The following is a 22741-nucleotide window of genomic DNA, read 5'->3' on the forward strand; positions in this document are numbered from 1 at the left end:
GTTGTCTCCTTGACACCTGTCCTGTTTTTGCCTGCTGTCATGCATAGCAATGTGAGAAATTCTGTAAGGAAATCTATTCTTAGGAGTTGGCACAGTTAGCTTTAGGAATTTACCTAGTTGTCACAGTTTATCTGAGGTTATCATGAGCCTCTGATGAGGCCTGGAAAAGTCACAGAATTGGTGGAGGATCTGTGCAAATTTGACTTGATGGTGGGAAGCTGTGTGGTTTGTGGATTGCTAGCCAAAGACCTGGAGTATTCAGAGCAAGTGTGTGGTCTGAGTAATCATCATGTTTCTTGTATGGTTGTTAGGAGAGTAGCTTCCACTGTGATTGTATTGAAAACCTCGCTGACTTTGAATAGCTGAAGGGTCTGAGTGAGAGGAATTGTCTCCAGGAAATTGAATTTCTCCTGTCCACACCGAGCTGGGCTTTCCAGACCTTGAGGACGCTGATCCAGCCAGTGGCCCGCACAGAGCCCTGCTCAGCTCACCTGGGATTCGAGGTGGGAATCTTTTATTCAGTGGAGCTCTTTTTCCACTGGTTTGCTGACAAGCTACTAACATCCATCAAATGTGACAGAATATCCCCCAGAACTCTGTCCCTCTCAGAAAACAGACTATGACAGCTGGGTTAGCAATTATGGGCTCAGTGGAAGTCAGCCAGCATGGGTGTTTCTCAGCACTCTGGGAGGCGGGGCTTTTCTCAGTACTCCTGGATGGAGGCAGGGGGCATTTCTCAGTACTCCTGGATGGAGGCAGGGGGCATGTCTCAGTACTCCTGGATGGAGGCAGGGGGCATTTCTCAGTACTCCTGGATGGAGGCAGGGGGCATTTCTCAGTACTCTTGGATGGAGGCAGGGGGCATTTCTCAGTACTCCTGGATGGAGGCAGGGGGCATGTCTCAGTACTCCTGGATGGAGGCAGGGGGCATGTCTCAGTACTCCTGGATGGAGGCAGGGGGCATGTCTCAGTACTCCTGGATGGAGGCAGGGGGCATGTCTCAGTACTCCTGGATGGAGGCAGGGGGCATGTCTCAGTACTCCTGGATGGATACAGGGGGGGATGTCTCAGTACTCCAGGGTGAATGAGGGGCCTGTCTCAGTACTCCTGGGTGGATTCAGAGGGCGTGTCTCAGTATTCTTGGGTGGATGAGGAGTTGTGTCTCAGTACTCCTGGGTGGATGAGGGGTTGTGTCTCAGTACTCCGGGGTGGATGCAGGGGAGTTTCTCTGTACTCTTGAGTGGATGAGGGGGCATGTCTCAGTACTCCTGGGTGGATGAGAGGGCGTGTCTCAGTACTCCTGGGTGGATGAGGGGGGCATGTCTCAGTACTCCTGGGTGGATGAGGGGGCATGTCTCAGTATTCCTGGGTGGATGAGGGGGCATGTCTCAGTACTCCTTGGTGGATAAGGGGGTGTGTCCCAGTACTCCAGGGTGAATGAGGGGGCGTGTCTCAGTTCTCCAGGGTGAATCAGGGGCCTGTTTCAGTACTCCTGGGTGGATTCAGAGGGCGTGTCTCAGTATTCTTGGGTGGATGAGGGCTTGTGTCTCAGTACTCCTGGGTGAATGAGGGGGGCGTGTCACAGTACTCCTGGGGGGGGTGGATGCAGGGAGGTTTCTCAGTACTCCTGGGTGGATGCAGGGGGGTTTCTCAGTACTCCTGGGTGGATGAGGGGGCATGTCTCAGTACTCTGGGTTGCATTGTGGTGGGTGCCTCATTTACCCTACCTGAAGGGAGAGGTTTGTGAGCTGTGGGAACGGCCTTTCTCCTGAGGACTTCTTGGTCCACAGCTGGCCTGTCTTTCATGCTTTAGAAAAGTCTGCCAATGTATGGCCATCTCAACAAACCACAAATTGAATTGAATTGAGTTTACAATAATGAGATTCTAACAATCAATGTTTTAAAAGGGGGAGAAATTGTCTACTCCTGGAAGTAAATGTCTTAGAGCTGGGTCCCGGGTGTCATTGCTGATGAGTTAAGGAGCTCTGATGTGTGGTCAGCTTGCACCAATGGCAGGAAGAGGAAAAACACAGCAAAATACCCCAAGGGTCATATTAGGGCTTTACACCTTGTCAAGGGGCAAAGAAACTGGAACTGGGTAATTCCACTGAGAAGGGCGGGCTGAGTAGCCAGGAGAGGAATGGGGGCTGATCAAACAAGTGACACAGATAAACTTGCTACAAACCAGAGAGTCTTTCTAAAAACCAAGCTTGACTCTGTGCTTTCCCTACTTCACATACTTTGATAATTATTTCTCTATTGACCTCAAGGTCACATTGAAATCCTCATTATTTTATTTTTAAATGCTCTCCATCATAAAACACCTCACCTTGCTCCCAACCCTAGACTCCCTCTGCCCCAGGGGACCCTGTGTTTTGGCACAGAGTTCTGGGGCCTCAGTAACCATCAGGATCACCTGAAGGTACAAAGCAGATTTTCCTATCCCATAGGTTGGCCAGGAGGTCCCAAATCCTGTCCTTCTAAAAGCTCCCTGGAAATTCCACACTTCTGGGGCCACAGCTGTAGCAGGTCTGGATCCTGTGCACTGAGGTTGACCTGCACTTTCCTGCATGTAGGAACAGTGGCTCCGCCTCCTGCTGGCCTGCAGTCTTGGGCACCACATCTCCACCTTAGCAGAGAACTCCACTGAGTTTATCAGGGTTGACCTGTGCTGAACTGGGCTCTGCCATGTTGAGCGGCTTTAATAAAGGTTCACATGCAAAAATGTCTGAGTGATGAGAGGCCACAAAAGTCAGCCAGGATCGGGACTCGAGCTTAGTGGAGAGAGTGAGGCTAGGAAGTATATTGCATATCTCCCACAAAGAGCCCCTCAGATGTGTGTGTGATTCCCATGTCCTTCCCATAAGAAATCACTTTTCTGCGTGGACTTAGTCTCTGAAGAGCAGAAACCACAAATTCACATCAACTTTCAATAAAACTTCCTGTTCAACATTACCTTTAAAATTGGCATGTCCTTTCCCACACACACACACACACACACACTCATCCACACACGCACACTCTACAGAACATATCTGCTTCTCACTGTATGTAGCCAGGGACAGTCTCACTGTACGGAAGATATAATTCTTACCAATCCCCCCCTTTTTTTATGATGGAGAAGGTATGGCTCATTTTCGTGTGTATATCTTTGGGCAAGTATATGGCCATTCTGTGCTTTGTCTTCCCCTTTTCATAAATGGGGAAAACATGAACATTGAAAAGCTGTTAAGAACACTAAATTAGGCAAATATGCTAATTAGTTCCTTTTCTGTAGAAAATGAATTACTAAATTCAGAGTAAGAAATCTGAGTTGCTAAGGAGAATAAAGAAGGTATATTTAATTTTCTGTTATTTTCATTGTATCCTTAGAACTACATTCTGAGGTGATCATACACCTCCCCATCTGCCAATAGGAGCCTATTTCTACTCTTTACACACCTTCCAGCAGTCTTAGTTTTTGTTTGTTTGTTTTTGTATTGTTAAAGAGAATCTTCTTTCAAGATGTGTGTGTTGATGTCATAACAAAATCCCATGCACCAAATTAAGTACCAAACCGGAAGATCAGGACAAATGTTTATAATACCTAATGTGAAAACCAGCATAAAATAGGACTTCTTAAAGAGCAACATTTTTTATAAATATGGATCATTATTGTTATCATTTCAAATCTGTTTTGTCCAAGTGAAGTTGGGAATGCTGACTACTTCACCTTGGTCCAGTGCCTGGGGGAAATAGAAAAACTTTCATTCTTCTTAAAAAGCTATTTTTTTACCCTCCGCTTTTCCATTTGTGGAAGAGCTGATGCACTTTGTGTGTAACTTAATTAATATTTCAAAGATCCAGGGTGTTTGCTGAGTTCTCTTAGATTGGCCAAGTTTCTGTCATAGTTGGTGGTGGTCCCAGAGGGCAGCCTGCTCTTTGCCAGGCTGATTCTATGCTCTCCAAAGGGCCCGCTCACCTCTCACTCAGGAGCACGTTGACCAATGCAGGGGTCACCTCCCAAGTGGCTGAGCGTATGCCCCAGGGAAATGAACCCTCATAGTGTGAGGGGCAGCCAACTGCTAGAGTCCAGGCAGGTGATCCTTCAGGAAGTCAAGGGCAATCAGCGTCATCACGCTGGGGCCTGCGTAGCTCACTGGGTTACTGAGCCATTTCACAGGTGTTTCTCAACAGATCAATGCTCTGACTCAATGAGCTGGTTAATACACACCTGACCTTGCTCTCGGGGGACGCACTGCCATGCTGCAGAGATGGCCTGCAAACATCAGGGAACAGCCATGTATCAAATTCCAGTTGGGAGGTGACTTCTGAAGGAAGTAGCAGGGCACTTAGAAGGAGACTAGCTAACTAACTAACCAGAGGAAGCTGTTAAAGAAAGGACCAAGCTGAGCTGAGCATCAGAGTGTCAGAGAGAGGGGGTCAGCACTTGGAAAGTGCCCAAAACACTCAGAGTGGGGCTAAGCCAGATGCCTTAGGTTGAATTCTTAGCTCTGCTACTTGATAACTATGTACTTCTTCATTCTTTGTGCCATAGTTTCCTCATTTGTAAAACAGAAATAATAACAGTATGTCCCGCATGGGATCCTTATTTAGGTTAAATAAGTTCATACACAGAAGCATTTAGAGCATTATAGGGTTCAGGGTGTATGCTTTGTAGATGTTCCCCTCCCCCGCTCTCCCACACAGGGCACTCACATGACACAAACACATGAGTACAATGTGCTCAGAGGGGAGTCAATGTGCACTGGTGAGACAGTGGCAGATGAGGTGGGAAAGGCGTTCAGCGCCAGATACTGCTGGGTTTTAGAGATCTGATTTAATTTTAATGCCAGGGGAGTTCACTGAATGGCTTCAGCAAAGGTGAAGTGTGATGTTGCTTGTTTTATGAAAATGTTAGAATGGGTCAGGGGCAGGTGATGAAAGGTGAACCAGGGAGGGTGGTTTGGAGGTTATTTAAGAATATGGAAGGTGATGATGAGGGCTTGAATGCATGCCTGCTCAGTTGACGTGAAGGATACTGAACCCCACACTCTAACGGAATTTCTTCATACCATCTTCTTTATATTGTCCACATGGCATGCTTCAAGCCTTAGTCACTGCAGCCATTCTTTGGATTAATGATGAAATGAGGGAATGCAATGCTCTTGAGTCATCCCCAGGTATGAGTGTTATGTAATACTCACAATGACTTTGTGGGTAGCTTTCTCTCGGCTCTGTTTTACAGATAGAAACACTGAATTTCAGAGATGTTAAAAAGGTTGCCTCAAGTTTACCTTCCAGTCAGTAGCAAAAACAGAATTGAAATCCGGGTCTGTTGGATTTCAACAATATTTTCTTTTGTTCCTGTTATATAAATTGGCTGAGTTTTCTTAAGATCCCATAGCAAAATAGAGATGTTTTCTTAGGGATATAACCTATGTCATCTAATTTATGTCATTAATTTTGTCACTAAATTAGCCAGACATTTGAGGAGATGGAATTAGATGATGAATTCTGTGGGAAATGGAGAGAGGTATGGGAGTAGAGAATTAAGAAGTCTGAGACACACAGCACAGGTGTTTTCGTTTAAAATTTACATTTATTGTTGAAAGTATCACAGTCGTCCCCTTTGTTTATCTTTTCCATTGACCCCCTGCACCCTGCCCTGCCCTTCCCAGGCTTTCACCACACCATTGTCCATTGTCCGTGTCCATGGGTTATGCATATATGCATATAAGGTCCCTATTTAATCTCTCCCCTTCCATCCAGCCACCCACTCCCACCTTTACTCTGAAATTCATCATACATGTGTTACATGCTTTTATGTCTCAGGATATATTTTGTTCATCACTTTATTTCGTTCACTAGATTTCATATTTGAGTGAGATGATGTGATAATTATCTTTCTCTGACTGGCTTATTTCCCTTAGCATAATGCTATCCAGGTCCATCATGCTGTAGCAAATAGTAAGAGTTTCTTCTTTTAAAAGCCACGTAGTATTCCACTGTGTAAAAAGACCACAGCTTTTTACCCACTCATCTACTGATGAGCACGTGGGCTGTTTCCAAATCTTAGCTATTGCAAATTGTGCTACTATGAACATAGGGGTGAATATATTATTTCTGATTGGTGTTTCTGGTTTCTTGTGGTATACTAGTGGCCCCGTGCACAAAATTTGTGCATGGGGGTGTGTTCCTCAGCCCGGTCTGCACCCTCTCCAATCTGGGACCCCTCAGGGGATGTCTGGCTGCCAGTTTAGGCCTGGTCCCTAAACCAGCAGTCGGACATCCCTCTTGCAATCTGGGACCGCTGGCTCCTAAATGCTCACCTGCCTTACTGCCTGATCACCCCTAACCACTCTGTCTTCTGGCCTTCTCACCCCCAAATGCCCCCCAGCTGGCCTGATCAGTCCCAACTGCCCCCCACTGCCGGCCTTCTCACCCCCAGCTCCTCCCCTGCCGGCCTGATCACCCCTAACCACCTCTGCCTTGGCCCCACCCCATGGCTTTGTCCAGAAGGACATCCGGAAGGTCTCCTGGTCTAATTAGCATATTACCCTTTTATTAGTATAGATTTCTAGAAAAGGGATCACTGGGTCAAATGACAATTCCATATTTAATTTTTTGAAGAAACTCCATACTGTTTCCCATAATGGCTACACCAGTCTGCATTCCCAACAGCAGTGTACTAGGGTTCCCTTTTTCTATATCCTCACCAACACTTGCCCTTTGTTGATTTGTTGATGATAGCCATTCTGACATGTGTGAGGTGATACCTCACTGTCATTTTAATTTGCATCTCTCAGATGATTAGAGACTTTAAGCATTTTATTCATGTCTTTTGACATATCTTTATAGAAGTGTCTATATAGATCCTTTGCCCATTTTCTCATTGTATACCTTGTTTTCCTTTTGTTAAGTTATATGCGTTCCTTGTATATTTTGTAAATTAACCCCTTATTGAATGTATCATTGGCAAATATGTTCTCCCTTGTAGTGGGTTGTCTTTTCATTTTGTTACTGGTTTCTTTTGTTGTGCAAAAGCTTTTTATTTTGATACTAGAGGCCTGGTGAACAAATTTTGTGCATGGAGCAGGGGGTGTCCCTCAGCCTGGCCTGCACCCTCTACAATCTGGGACCCCTCGGGGGGTGTCCAACTGCCAGTTTAGGCCCCAAACCAGCAGTTGGGCAGCCCTTTCACAATTGGGACGGCTGGCTCCTAACCACTCACCTGCCTGCCTGCCTGATTGCCCCTAAACACTTCTGCCTGCCAACCTGATCACCCCCTAACCACTCTCCTGCTGGCCTCATTACCCCCAACCACCCTCCCCTGCCATCCCGATTACCCCCAACTGCCCTCCCCTGCCAGCCTGATTGCCCCAACTGCCCTCCCCTGCAGGCCCAGTCCCCCCAACTGCCCTCCCCTGCCAGCTTTGTTGCCCATAACTGCTCTCCCCTGCAGGCCTGGTCCTCGCCAACTACCCTCCCCTGTATGCTTGGTTGCCCCCAACTGTCTTCCCCTGCTGCCCTGCTGGCCTGATCACCCACAACTGCCCTCCCTGCCAGCCATCTTGTGCCGGCCATCTTTGTTGCAGCCATCTTTGTTGGGGCCATCTTGTGGCGGCCATCTTGTGGTGGCCATCTTGTGGCAACCTCATGCGAGGGCTTCGCACAATGCCACCTAGGCTTTTATTATGTAGGATAGTTTCCTTTGCCAAAGGAGATGTATCAGTGAACAAATTAATCTGAGAGGTGCCTCAGATTTTGCTGCCTATGAATTTTTAAATATTTTTATGGTTTCCTAACTTACATTTTAGTCTTTTATCTATTTTGAGTTTATTCTTGTGTATGGTGTAATTTGGTGGTCTACTTTCATTTTTTTTGCATGTACCTGTCCAATTATCCCAATACCATTTATTGAATGACTGCCCTTACTCCATAGTATGCTCTTGCCTCTTTTACAAATATCAATTGAGCATAATGGCTTGGGTCAATTTCTGGGTTCTCTGTTCTGTTCCCTTGATCTATCTGCCTATTCTTGTGCCAGCACCAGGCTGTTTTGAGTACAGTGGCTTTGCAGTATTACTTGATATTTGGTTTTGTGATTTCTCCACTTTGTTCTTCTTTTTCAAAATTGCTGCAACTATTTGAGATCTTTTTGCTTCCATATAAAATTTTTGAGTATTTGTTCTGGATCTGGAAAATATGCTGTTGGTTTATTAATAGGAATTGCATTGTGCTGGGGCTGACCAGCATACCCTGCATGATGGATGAATGATTACTCTGACACATGTTTCTGTGAAAGAGAGGGCTAAGGGACTCCCTGGCTAGAGAAACCAAACAGCCCCATTCGCCTGTATCCTTAGGCTTTTATTTAAACAACAGCTTGAACTAAAATAAACTATTAGATACCATCAGTAGGGTAAGCATCCTCGAGAATACACATGTGTCTGCAGCGTCCTTTAAGCAAGGACATCTAAAGACTAAGCATAAAGATTCCAGTAAAAACCCGGGGGCTTGCACATTCACAAACTTGTTTGGAAAGATCAAGGCAAGGGCTGTTACCTTCAGCCAACTCCTCCAGGATGTTCTGATCTTTTGGAGTTTCCTCCTTACATATTTTCCAACCAATTCTATGCTTCCCCACAGCATTGAATCCATAGATTGCTTTGAGTAGTATGGACACTTTAATGATGTTGATTTTAGCAATCCATGAACATGGTGTATTCTTCCACTTGTTTATATCTTCCTCTATCTCTTTTTATAATGGTCCAGTAGTTTTCTGAGTACAGGTCTTTTACCTTCTTGGTTAAGTTTATTTCTAAGTATCTTAATTTTTTTGTCGTTGCAATGATAAATAGGATTTTTTCTTTTTTTTAGATACTCTTCTGGAGAGTTCATTATTGATATTTTAACCTTCTGCACTCGGATGTCGAGTGTGATGGTTATTGAATGTATCAATAATTTGAAATATAAAAAAATCCAAATAAATAAGTTTGTATGAAAAGAAACTCCAGTTTTTTATTCTACTGCCGCGCTTTGTAAAATATGGGGTATTTAAAAAATTAAATCCCGAGTAGAATAAAGGAGTCGAGAAAAAAGCAAGCAAGTGCAAAGAGTTAAAATGCCATCAAATTCTAGGTATTAATTTTGTATCTTGTATGCTGCCAAAATCATTTATTAAACCTAGTAGTTTTTTGGTAAAGTCTTTAGGGTTTTCTATGTATAATATCATGTCATATGCGAATCATGACGGTTTTACTTCCTCCTTTCCAATTTGGAAGCCTTTTATTTTTCCTTCTTGTCTGATTGCTGTGGCTAGGACTTCCATTACTATATTGAATAAGAGTGGTGACAGCAGACATCCCTGTCTTGTTCCTTTTTTTAGGGGAAATGATTTCAGTTTGTGCCCAATGAGTATACTATTGGCTATAGATTTGTCATATATGAGCCCTCTATTTGCACTTTGCTGACAGTATTTTATCCAAAGTGGGTATTGGATTTTGTCAGACACTTTTTCTGCATAGTTGATATGACCATGAGATTTTTGTCTTTCAATTTATTTATGTAATGTTTATTTGTTTACCATATTTATTAATTTGCAAATATTGTACCAGATTTGCATACCTGGAATAAATCCCGCTTGATCATGGTGTATGATCTTTTTAATATGTTGCAGGATTTGATTGGCTAATATTTTGTTGAGGATTTTAACATCTATGGCCTGTAATTCTCTTTCTTTATAGTGTCTTTATCTGGTTTTGCAATAAGGCTAATGCTAGCCTCATAAAAAGAACTTGGAAGTGTTTTTCTCTCAGATGTTTTAAAAATAGTTTGAGGAGCATAGGTGTTAGTTATTAGAATGTTTGGTAAAACTCCCCTCTGAAGCCATCTGGACCAGGGCTTTTGTAGTTTTAGAGATTTTTGATTACTGCTTCAATTTCATCAATATTTATTGGCCTATTCAGATTTGCTGATTCTTTCTGATTGAGTTTTGGAAGATTGTATTTTTCTAAGAATATGTATATTTAGTCCATGTTGTCCAGCTTATTGCAATATAGTTGTGCATATCATTTTTTAATGATCCTTTGTATTTCTGTGTGGTTAGTTATTACTTAATCACTTTCCTTTCTGATTTTTTTTTATCCTCTCTGTTTCTTGATGAGCCTGGCTAGGGATTAATCAATCTGGTTTATCTTTTCCAAGAACCATTCTTGGTTTATTGATCTTTTATAATTTTTTTTTGCCTCTATGTCATTAACTTCCACTCCAATCTGTATTATTTCCTTCCTTCTACTTACTCTGGCCTTTTATTCTTTTCTCCTTCTACTTCTTTAAGTTGTTGGGTTAGATAGTTTATTAGAAGTTTTTCTTGTTTTTTGAGGTAGGCCTATAATGCTATGAAGTTCTCTCTCAGGACTACTTTCATTGTGTCCCATAGACTTTGGAGAGTGATTGCTGGATAGTATGGTAAGAGTATATTTAGATTTGTAAGAAACTTCCAACTTGTTGTTCCACATCCCCATTAGCATTTGGTATTGTCAGTGCTTCAGAGTTAAATCATTCTGATAGGTGTGCAGTGATATCTCATTGTTCATCTAATTTGCATTTCCTGATGACATATTTTTCATATACTTATTTGACATCTGTATATATTTCTTAATGAGGTAAAAATCCCTATTAACTTCTTGGCATACAATTTTTATATATGTTTACACAATCCATTGCATAAGTGTATCTAAATTACATTTACTTGACCTCCTTTTGTTTTAGCAATCATAAATAAAAATTCTTGTATATAAAGACTAACATTATAACTATCACCTGCACAAGACAGAGCCAGGGATGGTAAGGATGCAATATATTTGCCCTGTTTCCAAATAGCAAAGTCTTCATTACTACATATTCTTTTCTACCAAAACAAGAGAAAAATCTCAAAATCCTCCCCAACACAGGGTTCTTAGACTATAATACTATTTGGTCAGAGATGAATAATAGACTATGTCTTCACCTCTAACCTTAAGCTTGAAAGAAGGGGATCAGCAGCTCTCATTATCAAGCAAAGCAAGAAGGAAGACAAATCACGAGGTATTATTGCAAAGCAGCATCTGACACAGCAGATCCTGACCTAGGTACTTGTGGTATTCTCATCCTGTTCCCTCAACAAAACTGACATATCACTAATGAGAGGTTTTGCTTCTAGGCTGATGATCAGTTCATTTTAACTCAGTGTGTGGTGGTTGCCTGTTCATGAATTATTCCCCTGAGTCTAACTAGGGTAGGTCTAGTCTATATTCTTCCCCTTCAAACAACAGGTCTTTCCAGGTATCAAAAACATGCCTATAAAATAGACAACAACTAAGCTGGGAAACAACTGGCAATTAAGAGGATATGCATTGATTTTTCTCCTCTCTCTCTGTGCCCAGAATCTGATGTTGCTGACTTTGATGGCAGGAGCTCCCTGCTGTATAGGTTCAATCAGAAGCTGCTGAGCACCCTCAAAGACGTGATCTCTCTGAAGTTCAAGAGCATCCAGGGGGATGGGGTCCTGTTCCATGGAGAAGGTCAGCGTGGAGACTATATCACCCTGGAGCTCCAGAAAGGGAGGCTCGCCCTGCACCTCAACTTGGGTAAGGTCAGGCTTTTCCCCTGTGCAGGTCAGCCTGTGGGAAACTCCTCTTGGTAGAAGATCACAGTCCTTGTCCTCCTAGATTATGTGGAAGTCCTTGGAGCACAATCCATGTTTGAGAAGAAAAATGCCACATTTCGAAATGGTTAAGCCATAGATAGCATTATTTAAATTAGATAATATTGGTATGTAAGAAGGGATACAAGCTAAGTGCTGTGGCTTATATTGCTTGATTAATTATTTATTTACTAGTGGCCTGGTGCACAGATTCATGAACATCAAAGGGAAATTAATTAATAATATGATATAACAACAACAAAGACATGATATAAAAACAACAAAAACATGATATAAAAACAACATTGTTAAATACAATGACTGACAAATCGATTAAATTTATTCTAATATCTCCTAGTATACCACATTAAGAAAAACACTTTCAAAGTGCTTGACTAATTTCCCTTACGATGAAGTGTTTACAACTTTAACTTTAACATCACATGCTCTTCAGACTCGAGAGAAAGCAACATATAACTGACCATGTCCAAAAACAGGTTCAGGTAGGAATATTCCTACTCTGTCTAGATTGGTACCAGCAAGAGCTTTATATGTATCCCACATGTGCGAGTCAACATTTATTTTTAAATTGCCAGTGCATGGCATATGTACCAGCCGGTAGGTTGGTCGAACGGTTGGACGGATGGACGGTTGGTCACTTAGCCTTTTATATAGTATATAGATTATCTACTATTTATCTATTTATCTGTTAAAGTCTTTTTAAAATAATTGACAAATTAAAACACACATACACACACACACATGTGCACACGTAAAATAATGAGGCATTTTCACAATCCATTCTATTTAGTACATTTATGAAAGTTAAGTTCCAGGAGAAAAAAGAAAAAGAACATTTTAATTTCTTAGTGTTTTTTAGGGGAGTAAAGGTGTCATGTGTTTGAGAAAAATCTAAGTTGCTGGGCATTCCTGGATCTTGTTAAGGGAAGTAGTGCTTTCTTTAGGTGTCCTGGCTGTGCCAGGGTGAGCTCTAGACGTGCCAAATGCCGGCTACGTGAGTACAGAATGGCCTCTTGTCTTCTGCACATGTGGGTCACAGGCTTTTTGCTGTGGGTTGGCATCTATAATGGCCTTCCTCACCTCAGACAGATCTTCATTCCACTGCAATCAACTTCCCATCCCCACAAAGAAGAGAGGGCTCACCCTCCTTTATGTGATCAAAGGTACTTTTGAAGGAATGGTGAGCCAATTGCAAAAGGCAGGGAGCAGAGTTCCAAAAGATGCAAAAAAAGAAATCAGAAAAAGAGCCAAGTGGAATAAAAAAGAAGTGACCATTTTCCTGTCTCCCATTTGATAAACGTTTGTATTAAGGAATGGGGTAGATATTATACCTGTGAAAGGGAATTATCAATCAGTATTTACTGTCAGAGAGTAACAGAAAATCATAGCAGAATTGAATATGTAAGTTCAAGTTGCATTAAAGACTGGGGAAAATCATAGATAAATGAATTTTAGCAATTAGGAGGAGAGACACAAGAATGAAGATTAATTCATACTCACCCAAAAGCCAAACCATGTATATCTTTATTATGAGGGTTTTGAGAGTATCTTCTTAACCTCCATTGTGAATATTGGCAGGGGTCGCAAGAATAACCTGTGGAATCCTAAATTTAACTCATAAAATTGACACCTAATGCTTTAGATTAACTATACACAAAAGGCATCATTAAAAGTAGAGTTTTACCCAGAATAATGTGTAAGAGGAGTTGATAGTAACATAATTGCTCATATTTTAGCAATTTATCAATGAACTACCTGAAGGATGGACATACAAACATTCAGCAGAAATGTGTTCATTCATTAACTGACCGTCAAATTCCAGGAAAGAAGTATGGATAAATGAGGTGGAGCCCCTCCCCCATTTATACGTGGCTTAAAGAGCATTGTGGGTTGTGCGTGAAGTTACTATTACTTGCCAGTATATCCAGTATCTTCTGTTGGTAATATTAAATCTATCAGTTGAAGCTATTTAGATTTCCAATTTCTATATGCCATTCACCCTCTACAGCTTTGTTTCCTCTGCGCCTGTTGATGGAAAGGAGCAGGTGTGGTCCTGCAACAGATTTCACTGTAATTGCAGACATGTGCAGGCTATGTATTATGGGGAAATTTGCATAACTTACAAGGTTTTTTTTACTCATTTCTGATGTGAGGTAATAACTATCTTACAGAGCATGGACATGAAAACCCCAAAATACTATAAATGAGTAATTTATGTCAGAAAATGAACATGGGAAAGTATCAAGAACAGAAGCTCTTAATATTACTAATTTATTCAATACAGGTTTTAATGTCCCATGCCCTGTGCTATACCGTCTTCCTGAAAAAGAGATACATATGTTAAGATAAACAGGACCTGCTCCTTGTGATAATACATAGGCACAAAGGAAGCCTTTTTTCCCCTCCAAATTTCATCTTTTCTATATTTCTAACTATGGTAGTGGCAAAGTAAAACCCCATTTAGTAAATGATTCAGTAGTAAGAACGACTTCTGTCTCTATTCTTCATAGTTTTGGAATGCCTTCATATTTTTATCTGCTCATGGATTTGCCCATTTCTATTGGTTTCCGTGGTTTCCTGTATTTACCTGTTTATGCAGTCACCTGGGATAGTTTTTTTAGTAGCTCCCTCTTCTAGAGAGACACAGCTGTATGTCAGCACTGTATCTCTCCATAGCTCAGTTTTAGCCAGCAGGTCCCTGGAAGCATCAACGTATGGGGAATTGCTTTGGATTGCCCATAATAAGAACTCTATAATGCAGGTTTCACAGGGGGCAAGATGACACTTTGTTTATTGCTGCAACCGCAGAACTCAGGAGGGCACCTACCTGAAGTAGGCTCTTGAGGCAAATGAGAAAAAGGGCTTTCCATTTCAAACATCAGGGCCTGACACAAATACACACCATTCCCATTCGACTGGCTCATTACCAAGTCTATGCTCCTAAATGCCTCATGAGCCATTCTTTCCACTACAACAGTGCCTGATATTTACAGAATAGTCACAATGTGCTAAAATCCCATCCAAACCTCACAGCAGTTTTATTAGGTAAGTAAACATTAACTTCAATGTACTCATGTGGAATATTAGGCTCAAGGAGGATAAATCGCCTGTTCAATTTGCATAGCTAGCTATTAGGTGTAACCACTATTAATATCTAGTTACTAGAGGCCTGGTGCACGAAATTCGTGCACGGGGGGGCGTGTCCCTCAGGCCAGCCTGCACCCTCTCCCATCTGGGACCCCTCGAGGGATGTCCGACTGCCCGTTTAGGCCCGATCCTGGTGGGATCGAGCCTAAACGGGCAGTCGGACATCCCTCTCACAATTCAGGACTGCTGGCTCCCAACTGCTCGCCTGCCTGCCTTCCTGATTGCCCCTAACTGCTTCTGCCTGCCAGACTAATCACCCCCTAACCACTCCCCTGCCAGCCTGATTGATGCCTAACTGCTCCCCTGCCAGCGTGTTTGCCCCTAACTGCCCTCTCCTTTAGGCCTGGTCACCCCTAACTGCCCTCCCCTGCAGGCCTGCCCCCCCCAATTGCTCTCCCCTGCAGGCCTGGGTCCCCCCAACTGCCCTTCCCTACAAGCCCAGTCACCCCCAACTTCCCTCCTCTGCTGGCCTGGTCACCCCTAACTGTCCACCCCTGCAGGCTTGATTGCCCCCAACTTCCCTCCCTTGAAGGCCTGGTCCCTCCCAACTGCCCTCCCCTGCTGGCCATCTTGTGGTGGCCATCTTGTGTCCACATGGGGGCAGGATCTTTGACCACATGGGGGCAGCCATCTTGTGTGTTGGAGTGATGGTCAATCTGCATATTACTCTTTTATTAGATAGGATAGAGGCCTGGTGCATGGGTGGGGGCCAGCTGGTTTGCCTTAAAGAGTGTCCCAGATCAGGGTGGGGGTTCTCTTGGGGTGTGGAGAGGCATGGGTGAAGGGCCTGTGGTGGTTTGCAGGACAGCCACGTCCCCTGGTGACCCAAGCGAAGGCCCTGGTATCTGGGACTTATTTACCTTCTACAATTGAAACTTTGTAGCCTTGAGTGGAGCCAAGCCTCCTGCTCGCTCCATGACCAGCAGCCATTTCTTTTGGGGTTTGTGTATCTTCTATAATTGAAACTTTGTAGCCTGGAGCAGAGGCCTCAGCCAGCCAGGGCTGCAGAATCTTTGCTTCCTCCATTGCCGGGGGCAACCCTTGCCTCCTGCTCTTTCCAGCTCAGTGGCTGCCACAATTTCTGTTTGGATTTGTTTACTTTCTATAATTGAAACTTTGTGCCCTTGAGTGGAGGCTTAGGCCAGCAACGGCAGGCAGAAAGCTTGGCTTCCTTTGTTACCGGGGAAACCCAAGCCTCCCTCCTGCTCTTTGTGTCTGTAGCCATCTTGGTTGGGTTTATTTGCATATTTACTTCTGATTGGCTTGTGGGCATGGCTTGTGGGTGTAGCAGAGTTAGGGTCAATTTGCATATTACTCTTTTATTAGGTAGGATGTCTAACATTTTCTTACTATTATTTCAAAATTAGAGGCCCAGTGCATGAAAGTCATACACTTGGGGGGGCATTCCTCAGCCTGGCATGCACCCTCTTGCAGACCTGGAACCCACGGGGGATGTCCAACAGACGGCTTAGGATGTCCATCAGTCAGACATTCTTAGTGCTACCGCAGAGGTTGGAGAGGCTCCCACCACTGCTGTTGCGCTAGCCAGCCCCTGAGCCCAGCTCAGGGCTTCTGGCTGAGCAGCACTCCCCCTGTGGGAGCACACTGACCACCGGAGAGCAGCTCCTGCATTGAGAGTCTGCCTCCTGGTGGTCAGTGTGCATCATAGTGGCCAGTCATTCTGTTGTTTGGTTGATTTGCATATTAGCATTTTACTATATAGGATATAGTTTTATTTATTTCAGAGAGGAAAGGAGGGGGAGAGAGAGATCAATGATGAGAGAGAATCATTGGTTGGCTGCCTCCTGCATGCCCCCTACTGGGGATCAAGCCTGCAACCCGGGCATGTACCCTGAGCAGGAATCTCACCTGACCTCCTGGTTCATAGCTCGACACTCAACAACTGAGTCGCACAGCCAAGCACTATTATTTTAACATTATAAAATATGCTAGTGAAGCATCTAATAAGGAGTTGATATCCATAATGTATAAGGGACTTACATAATTCAACACCAAAAAATCAAACAATCCAATTAAAAAAGACCTGAGGCAGAAGACCTGAGGAGACACTTCTACAAAGAGGACACACCAGAGACCAATAGACATATGAAATGATGCTTAACATCACTAATTGTCAGAGAAATGCAAATTAAAACCACAATGAGATATTTCACACCAGTGAAAATGGCTACCACCAATAAATCTACAAACAACAAGTGGAGCAAAGGGAACCCTCCTGCACTATTGGTGGGAATACAAACTGGGACACACTGTGGAAAACAGTGTGAAGGGTCCTCAAAAAATTAAAATGGAACTCTGCCTTATGACCCAACATCCCCACTTCTGGAAATACTAGTATGTCCAAGGAAATCCAAAACACAAATTTGAAATATATGCAACCCTATTTTCATTGCAGCATTATTTACAAAAGTCAAGATATGGAAACAACCCAAGTGCCCATCAATAGACAAGTGAATAAAGTTGCTCTGGTATATACAAAAAGCTCTGACCATAAAAAAGAATGAAATCCTACCATTTGCTATAGCATGGATGGACCTAGAAGGTATTATGATAAGTGAAATACGTTAGTTAGAAAAAGTCAAGTACCACATGATATCACTTATGTGCAGAATCTAAAAACAAAATTAAAAAAAAAAGATACTAGAACAGACCTGTAGATACAGAACTGACAGTTGTTTGCCAAAGGAGAGAGAGTTTGGGAGACCAAGCAAAAAAAGTTTAAGGAATTAAGAAGTAGAAATTGGTAGTTACAAAATGGTCTGGGTGGATGTAAAGTATACTATAGGGAATATAGTCAATAGCATTGTATTAGATACTAATGATTCCAGGTGAATACTGGAAACATCAAAGGGAACACTTTTTAATGTGTATGAAAAAAAGATCATAAAATATTTCAGTTTTAGACAACTTAAAAAAACACACACACACATAATTTACAACAAAGTGAAGGAAAGAATCACTTGAAATCCTATAGCCCAGTCTTGTCTCCTATTAAAAGTCAGGTACATTTTCAAGTGCATTTCTTCATTATTTACATGATTTTTTAAAACATATGTAACATCTATGTTTTTCTCAAAGTGGAAAGAGCTCATACCATCCACGATCATCTTTGCTTATTTATTTGTTTTAAAAAAATGAAGAGAGAGAGATAAAGAAAGAGAGAGAGGAGGAGGAAGGAAGAATCCCAGTGGACAGGCTCCAGGATGGTGCTGGCCCAATGGAAAAGGGAGTTTCCCTGTGGCTTCTGTGGACACTCCAGCTGTTTCCCTTAGTGGCAGGTCCCAGCGTGTATTTCTTATCAATCTCTGACTTTGCACTTTAGATACTAGATAAGGTGGGGTTCAGTGCCATTGCAGGCTGCGGATGGTCCTTGAGGGCAGATAGATGGTGGTTATTTCCATGCAACTCTCTATGCCAACCACCTGACTCATTACCTACGTATCCCTGCCATGGCTGATTCAAACAGGTTACCATATTTTTCCATGTATAAGACGTTCCCATAAGGTATTCCCCACTTTTCCAACCCAAAATTAATAAATCAATATTTTAAATATTTTACTGGTTTTCCTCTTAAGGCCTTCTTCTTTTTTGGCATCTTAAGGAGTTGTTCTTCCTGTTTTCTCCACTGTCTGATCATACACTCAGTGGGAGGAGGTCCAAATGGTCTCTCTGCAGCTCTATTTCCATGCTCTTTTATAGAGCTGATGACATTCAGTTTGAATTTTGCAGAGTAAGACAATCACTTAGTGGTATTTATCTTTTATTTTTTAACATCTTTATGGGCTCAGAACGCTCCAGTCCCTGTTGCATCTGCACACTCTCCACCTCCACCTCCAATTACGGCATCAGCCGATGTCAGTAACAATAAGGCTCATGACTGGAGGCAGCTCCTTTGACAAAGTGTGGGCAGTTGCCCACTAGCACAGCTCCCTCCTTACCTGACTTCCATGTATAAGACGCCCCTCAATTTTCAGTCTAATAATTTTAGAAAAAAAATAGCATCTTACACACAGAAAAATATAGTAGTAATGTGGTAAACTTGAATTAGGTGGACATCCTTTGATTACTTTATTAGAATAGAAAAATGATTTTTCTGTAACTATGGATAAGAGATTTCTTCTCTCAGTCCATGAGGAGGTTATAGAGATTCTGCTTCTCAGTTTTTACACATCACTTGGGTCACCCATGGCAGTGTGCCCTCTGTGCTTTTATAGCAGCACAAATGCAGACACACAGGAGGGGGAATCAAAGAGCAGAAGTATTATGCGACTGGGGAACTGCTGTAGGAACTAAGCCAGACATCAACAGTACAGTAGGTCCTCATCCTCCCACAGTCCAGTGCCTTCAGCTGAGGCCGAGCTTGGTGCTGTTTGCAGCAGGTGCCGTGGTGGTAAAATGGGAGTCCTGGCACCAAGAGACAAACACGTGTAGTGCAGTTGACCCCGGGGCCAACCATGGGGTTCATAGGCAAGAGCACTGGATTGCATGACCCTCGGTAAGATATCTTGAGAAATCATTCTCCAGCGTCAGATGAACATGTACATCAGCTCTTTCAAAATCCGGGCATTTTAAGACAACCACATGTACCTATAGAAGGTTTGTGATGTTTCTGAGCTTGTATTACGTACTATGGAAGAATTTCCAAAAGTTGCTGTTTTTGAGAGGCCGCACTTAAGCACTGTACTAGACATTTAAATATAAATTAATTTATATTACATGGGCAAGGTACAAATTATACATAACCCCATTTTACAGATTAAGAAACTGCTGGTCAGTGTTGCCCAGTCAGTTTTTCAAAGTCACATATTTCCATAACTGTAGACCTTGGATTAGATCCCTTTTTTAATACATTTTCTTATTCATGCAGTAAGAATTTTTGAACAAATACATTAAGTCAGGCACCGAGCTAGGCACTAGGGATTAAAGGTTACATTTAGCAATCCCCATGTTTAAGGAGCCCGCAGCTTGATAAAACAGTTATTTCTATGCACTTTAACTTTGTAATATTAATTTAAAAATATAATTATGTATCACCAAAACCATAGCATTTTCAAAGATAGCAAAATCACAGAAGAAGGATACAGAGGAGCGACCAAATTTGAGCAACAATCTCTAAATCTAGAGAGTGTTTTATTGAATAAATAAGTTCCTAACAACTAAAGATATGCCTTTCATTCATTGCTTCAGTGATACCTAAGGATTTACTCTGGTTTGAGGGCAAAGCTCTCTGTAATCACATGACTTCCTGTTAGTTTTTTATTTTCATCAGAAGGTCTCACTTGAGTATCTGGGAGAATATTCATTATCTCTGCACATTCTCACACAGGGGATTTTTATGATACTGAATAGCCTATATAGGTGAAATTTTCTTTTTATTCTACATCATATCTCCCCCCATAGTGTTGCCCCATTTTTGTTTTCAACCAAGCTCTCTGTTTTGATCCATTATATTATTTTCTGAGACCCTATATTTTTTTACATAGCTTATGTATGTGTGATGGATACAAATGGTCAGAACATAAGACATGAAGGTAAAAGAGTATCATTTTTTTCAGTAGGGATCCTGTGAGAATTTGAGCTTTAGGATCAGATAGAGCTGAGTTGTAACCCTAATTCTTTGTGTCCTTGAGTAAGTCATGTGGCTTCTTTGAGACAGAGCTTTTTGCAGGGTTGTGTTCAGAAACAATAAAAACAACATACCTAAAGTCATTCCCTCATGTGAGAAGTTTAATAAATAATCGAAAAATTAAAGGTGGGTCAGTCAGTTCTGAAGATCCAAGGGAGGCAGGCCTCAGGAACATCCATATGAATGGGCAACTATTTCAACAGGGAATCTATCCTTTGTAAGAGTGATTTTTTTTTTTTCTGAAATACAATTTTAAACAAGAGAGTTTCCAATCCTTTTGCTCAGGGTATCTGAAATTCACAGACTCTGAAAGTTAAAGTGGTATGCATTTTTTAACTAAGATAAAACCAAGCAAGAAGCTTCAATCAAAGACTTTTGGGTGAAAACACTGTGAAATGCACACACTTCGTCAGAAAATGTTCCTTCTAAGGGAGAAGAAATTGACATGTTTATCTACAGTATGTTAGGGGTGGAAGATAAAAAGATTAAATTACAAATGTTTTGCAAGCATTTCATGCTTCCTATACAAATTGTACATCCTTGCAGGTTTTGAGCAATATTTATACTATTTTATTTTAACTATATCTCAAGCCACATGAGAACCAGTTTATTTAAATTAGAAATAAGATTTTCCTTAATTTTTTAGCCTAAAAGATAGCTACTGCATATTTTTATTGTCTTTTTCCCCTCCACAACTGCGTATGGGAATTTTTATTTTGCCTTAATCTGTTGCAAACTAGTTAAAGCTAGTAGTTGGACCTCAATTGTCAATAAAATAAAACTTGCAATATATATTCCAGGATAAAGAGTTTTATAATCCTTTGAAAATTGTTTTACTGTGATCTTTATAATGACATTTCTTCCTGCTAACACCAGTATAGATATAATTCAAAAGCCCTACCTGATAGATTTCCATTTCCATAACTGTTTAAACAAACTAACTTTTCACTCAATTTGTTTTAACACATGATTTTTGAGTATCGGCATAGAATAAATAGGTAATGAAAATGTGAGTGAAATTCATTCATGTCAGTCATTTATTGGTTAACCAGAGGCCCGGTGCACGAATTTGTACACGGGTGGGGTCCTGAGGGGAGTGAGGAGGGCTGGGACATGATTGGCCCTCTGTGTGGGTGGTGGGACACCCTTGCTGGCCAGGGATCCTGATGACCCAGCTGACTTTGGCGCTGGTTGTTGGGAGCCACCTGGCGGCCGATTTTATATTGTTTCTTCCTTGTGGAGCGTCTAGGGAGCGGAAGCAGCCTAGGTGCCCAGGCCAACTTCCTGGAGGCCGATGGCACTGTTGGGATCATGCCAGCAGCTCTGGTCTGTTGGTGCCTGGCCCATTCTCTGGAGATTGGATCTGCAGGACTACTGAGGGAGTGAGAGGTTGCCACCAGGCTGGTGGGCTCATGGGCCGATGGGACAGGTTTCAGCTGAGCGGTGCTCCCACTGTGGGGGCACACTGATTACCAGGAGGGAGCTCCTGTGTTGAGCATCTGCCCCTGGTGGTCAGGGCGCATCATAGTGACCAGTTGTTCCAGTCATTCCGGTTGTTCCAGTCATATGGTCCTTCTGTTGCTTGGGCTTTTATATATATACAGGATAAAGTAACTTGAGCCTTGGGCAGTTTGGCTCAGTGGACAGAGCATTGGCCCGGGGATCAAAGAGTCCCAGGGCCAATTACAGTCAAGGGCAAGTGCCTGGGTTGCAGGCTTGTTCCCCAGTCGGGGGTGTGCAGGAGGCAGCCAATCAATGATTCTCTCTCATCATTGATGTTTCTATCTCTCTCCCCCTCTCCCTTCCTCTCAGAAATCAACAAAGAAAAAGTAACTTGATTTGAAAAAAAATATATGTACTCCTATGTTCATTGCAGCATTATTTACAATAGCCAAGCTATGAAAGCAACTGAAGTTCCCATCAATAGGCAAGTGGATAAAAAAGCAGTGGTACATGTACACAATGGATTATTACTCAGCCATAAAATAAATCTTAACATTTGCGAATTAAGAAGTACAAATTGGCAGTTACAAAATAGTCATAAATAGTCATGTGGATGTAAAGTACAGCATAGGGAATATAGTGAATAATATTGTAATAACTGTGTGTCATGTCACTGAGGTACTAGAAATATCGGGGGAACACTTTTTAAACTAGATGATTGATTAACCACTGTGCTGTACACCTAAAAATAATAAAAAATAATATTACATGTAAATTGTAATTGAAAAATTAAAAAAATTATTCAAAAAGCAAAA

At 42.1% G+C, this 22741-nt stretch overlaps 1 protein-coding gene across 2 annotated transcripts in view; it reads left to right on the forward strand.

The window, feature by feature from the left end:
- The window catches only part of CNTNAP5 (contactin associated protein family member 5), an 864792-nt gene that overhangs the window by 370400 nt on the left and 471651 nt on the right, over positions 1-22741 (forward strand). For both annotated transcript variants that reach the window (XM_028133206.2, XM_054723360.1), the window contains exon 5: positions 11409-11612. In XM_028133206.2, coding sequence (XP_027989007.2) covers positions 11409-11612 — 204 coding nt within the window. The remainder of the gene's footprint in view (positions 1-11408; positions 11613-22741) is intronic.

Source organism: Eptesicus fuscus, chromosome 11 (assembly GCF_027574615.1).
Source record: "Eptesicus fuscus isolate TK198812 chromosome 11, DD_ASM_mEF_20220401, whole genome shotgun sequence".
Taxonomy (NCBI): Eukaryota; Metazoa; Chordata; class Mammalia; order Chiroptera; family Vespertilionidae; genus Eptesicus; species Eptesicus fuscus.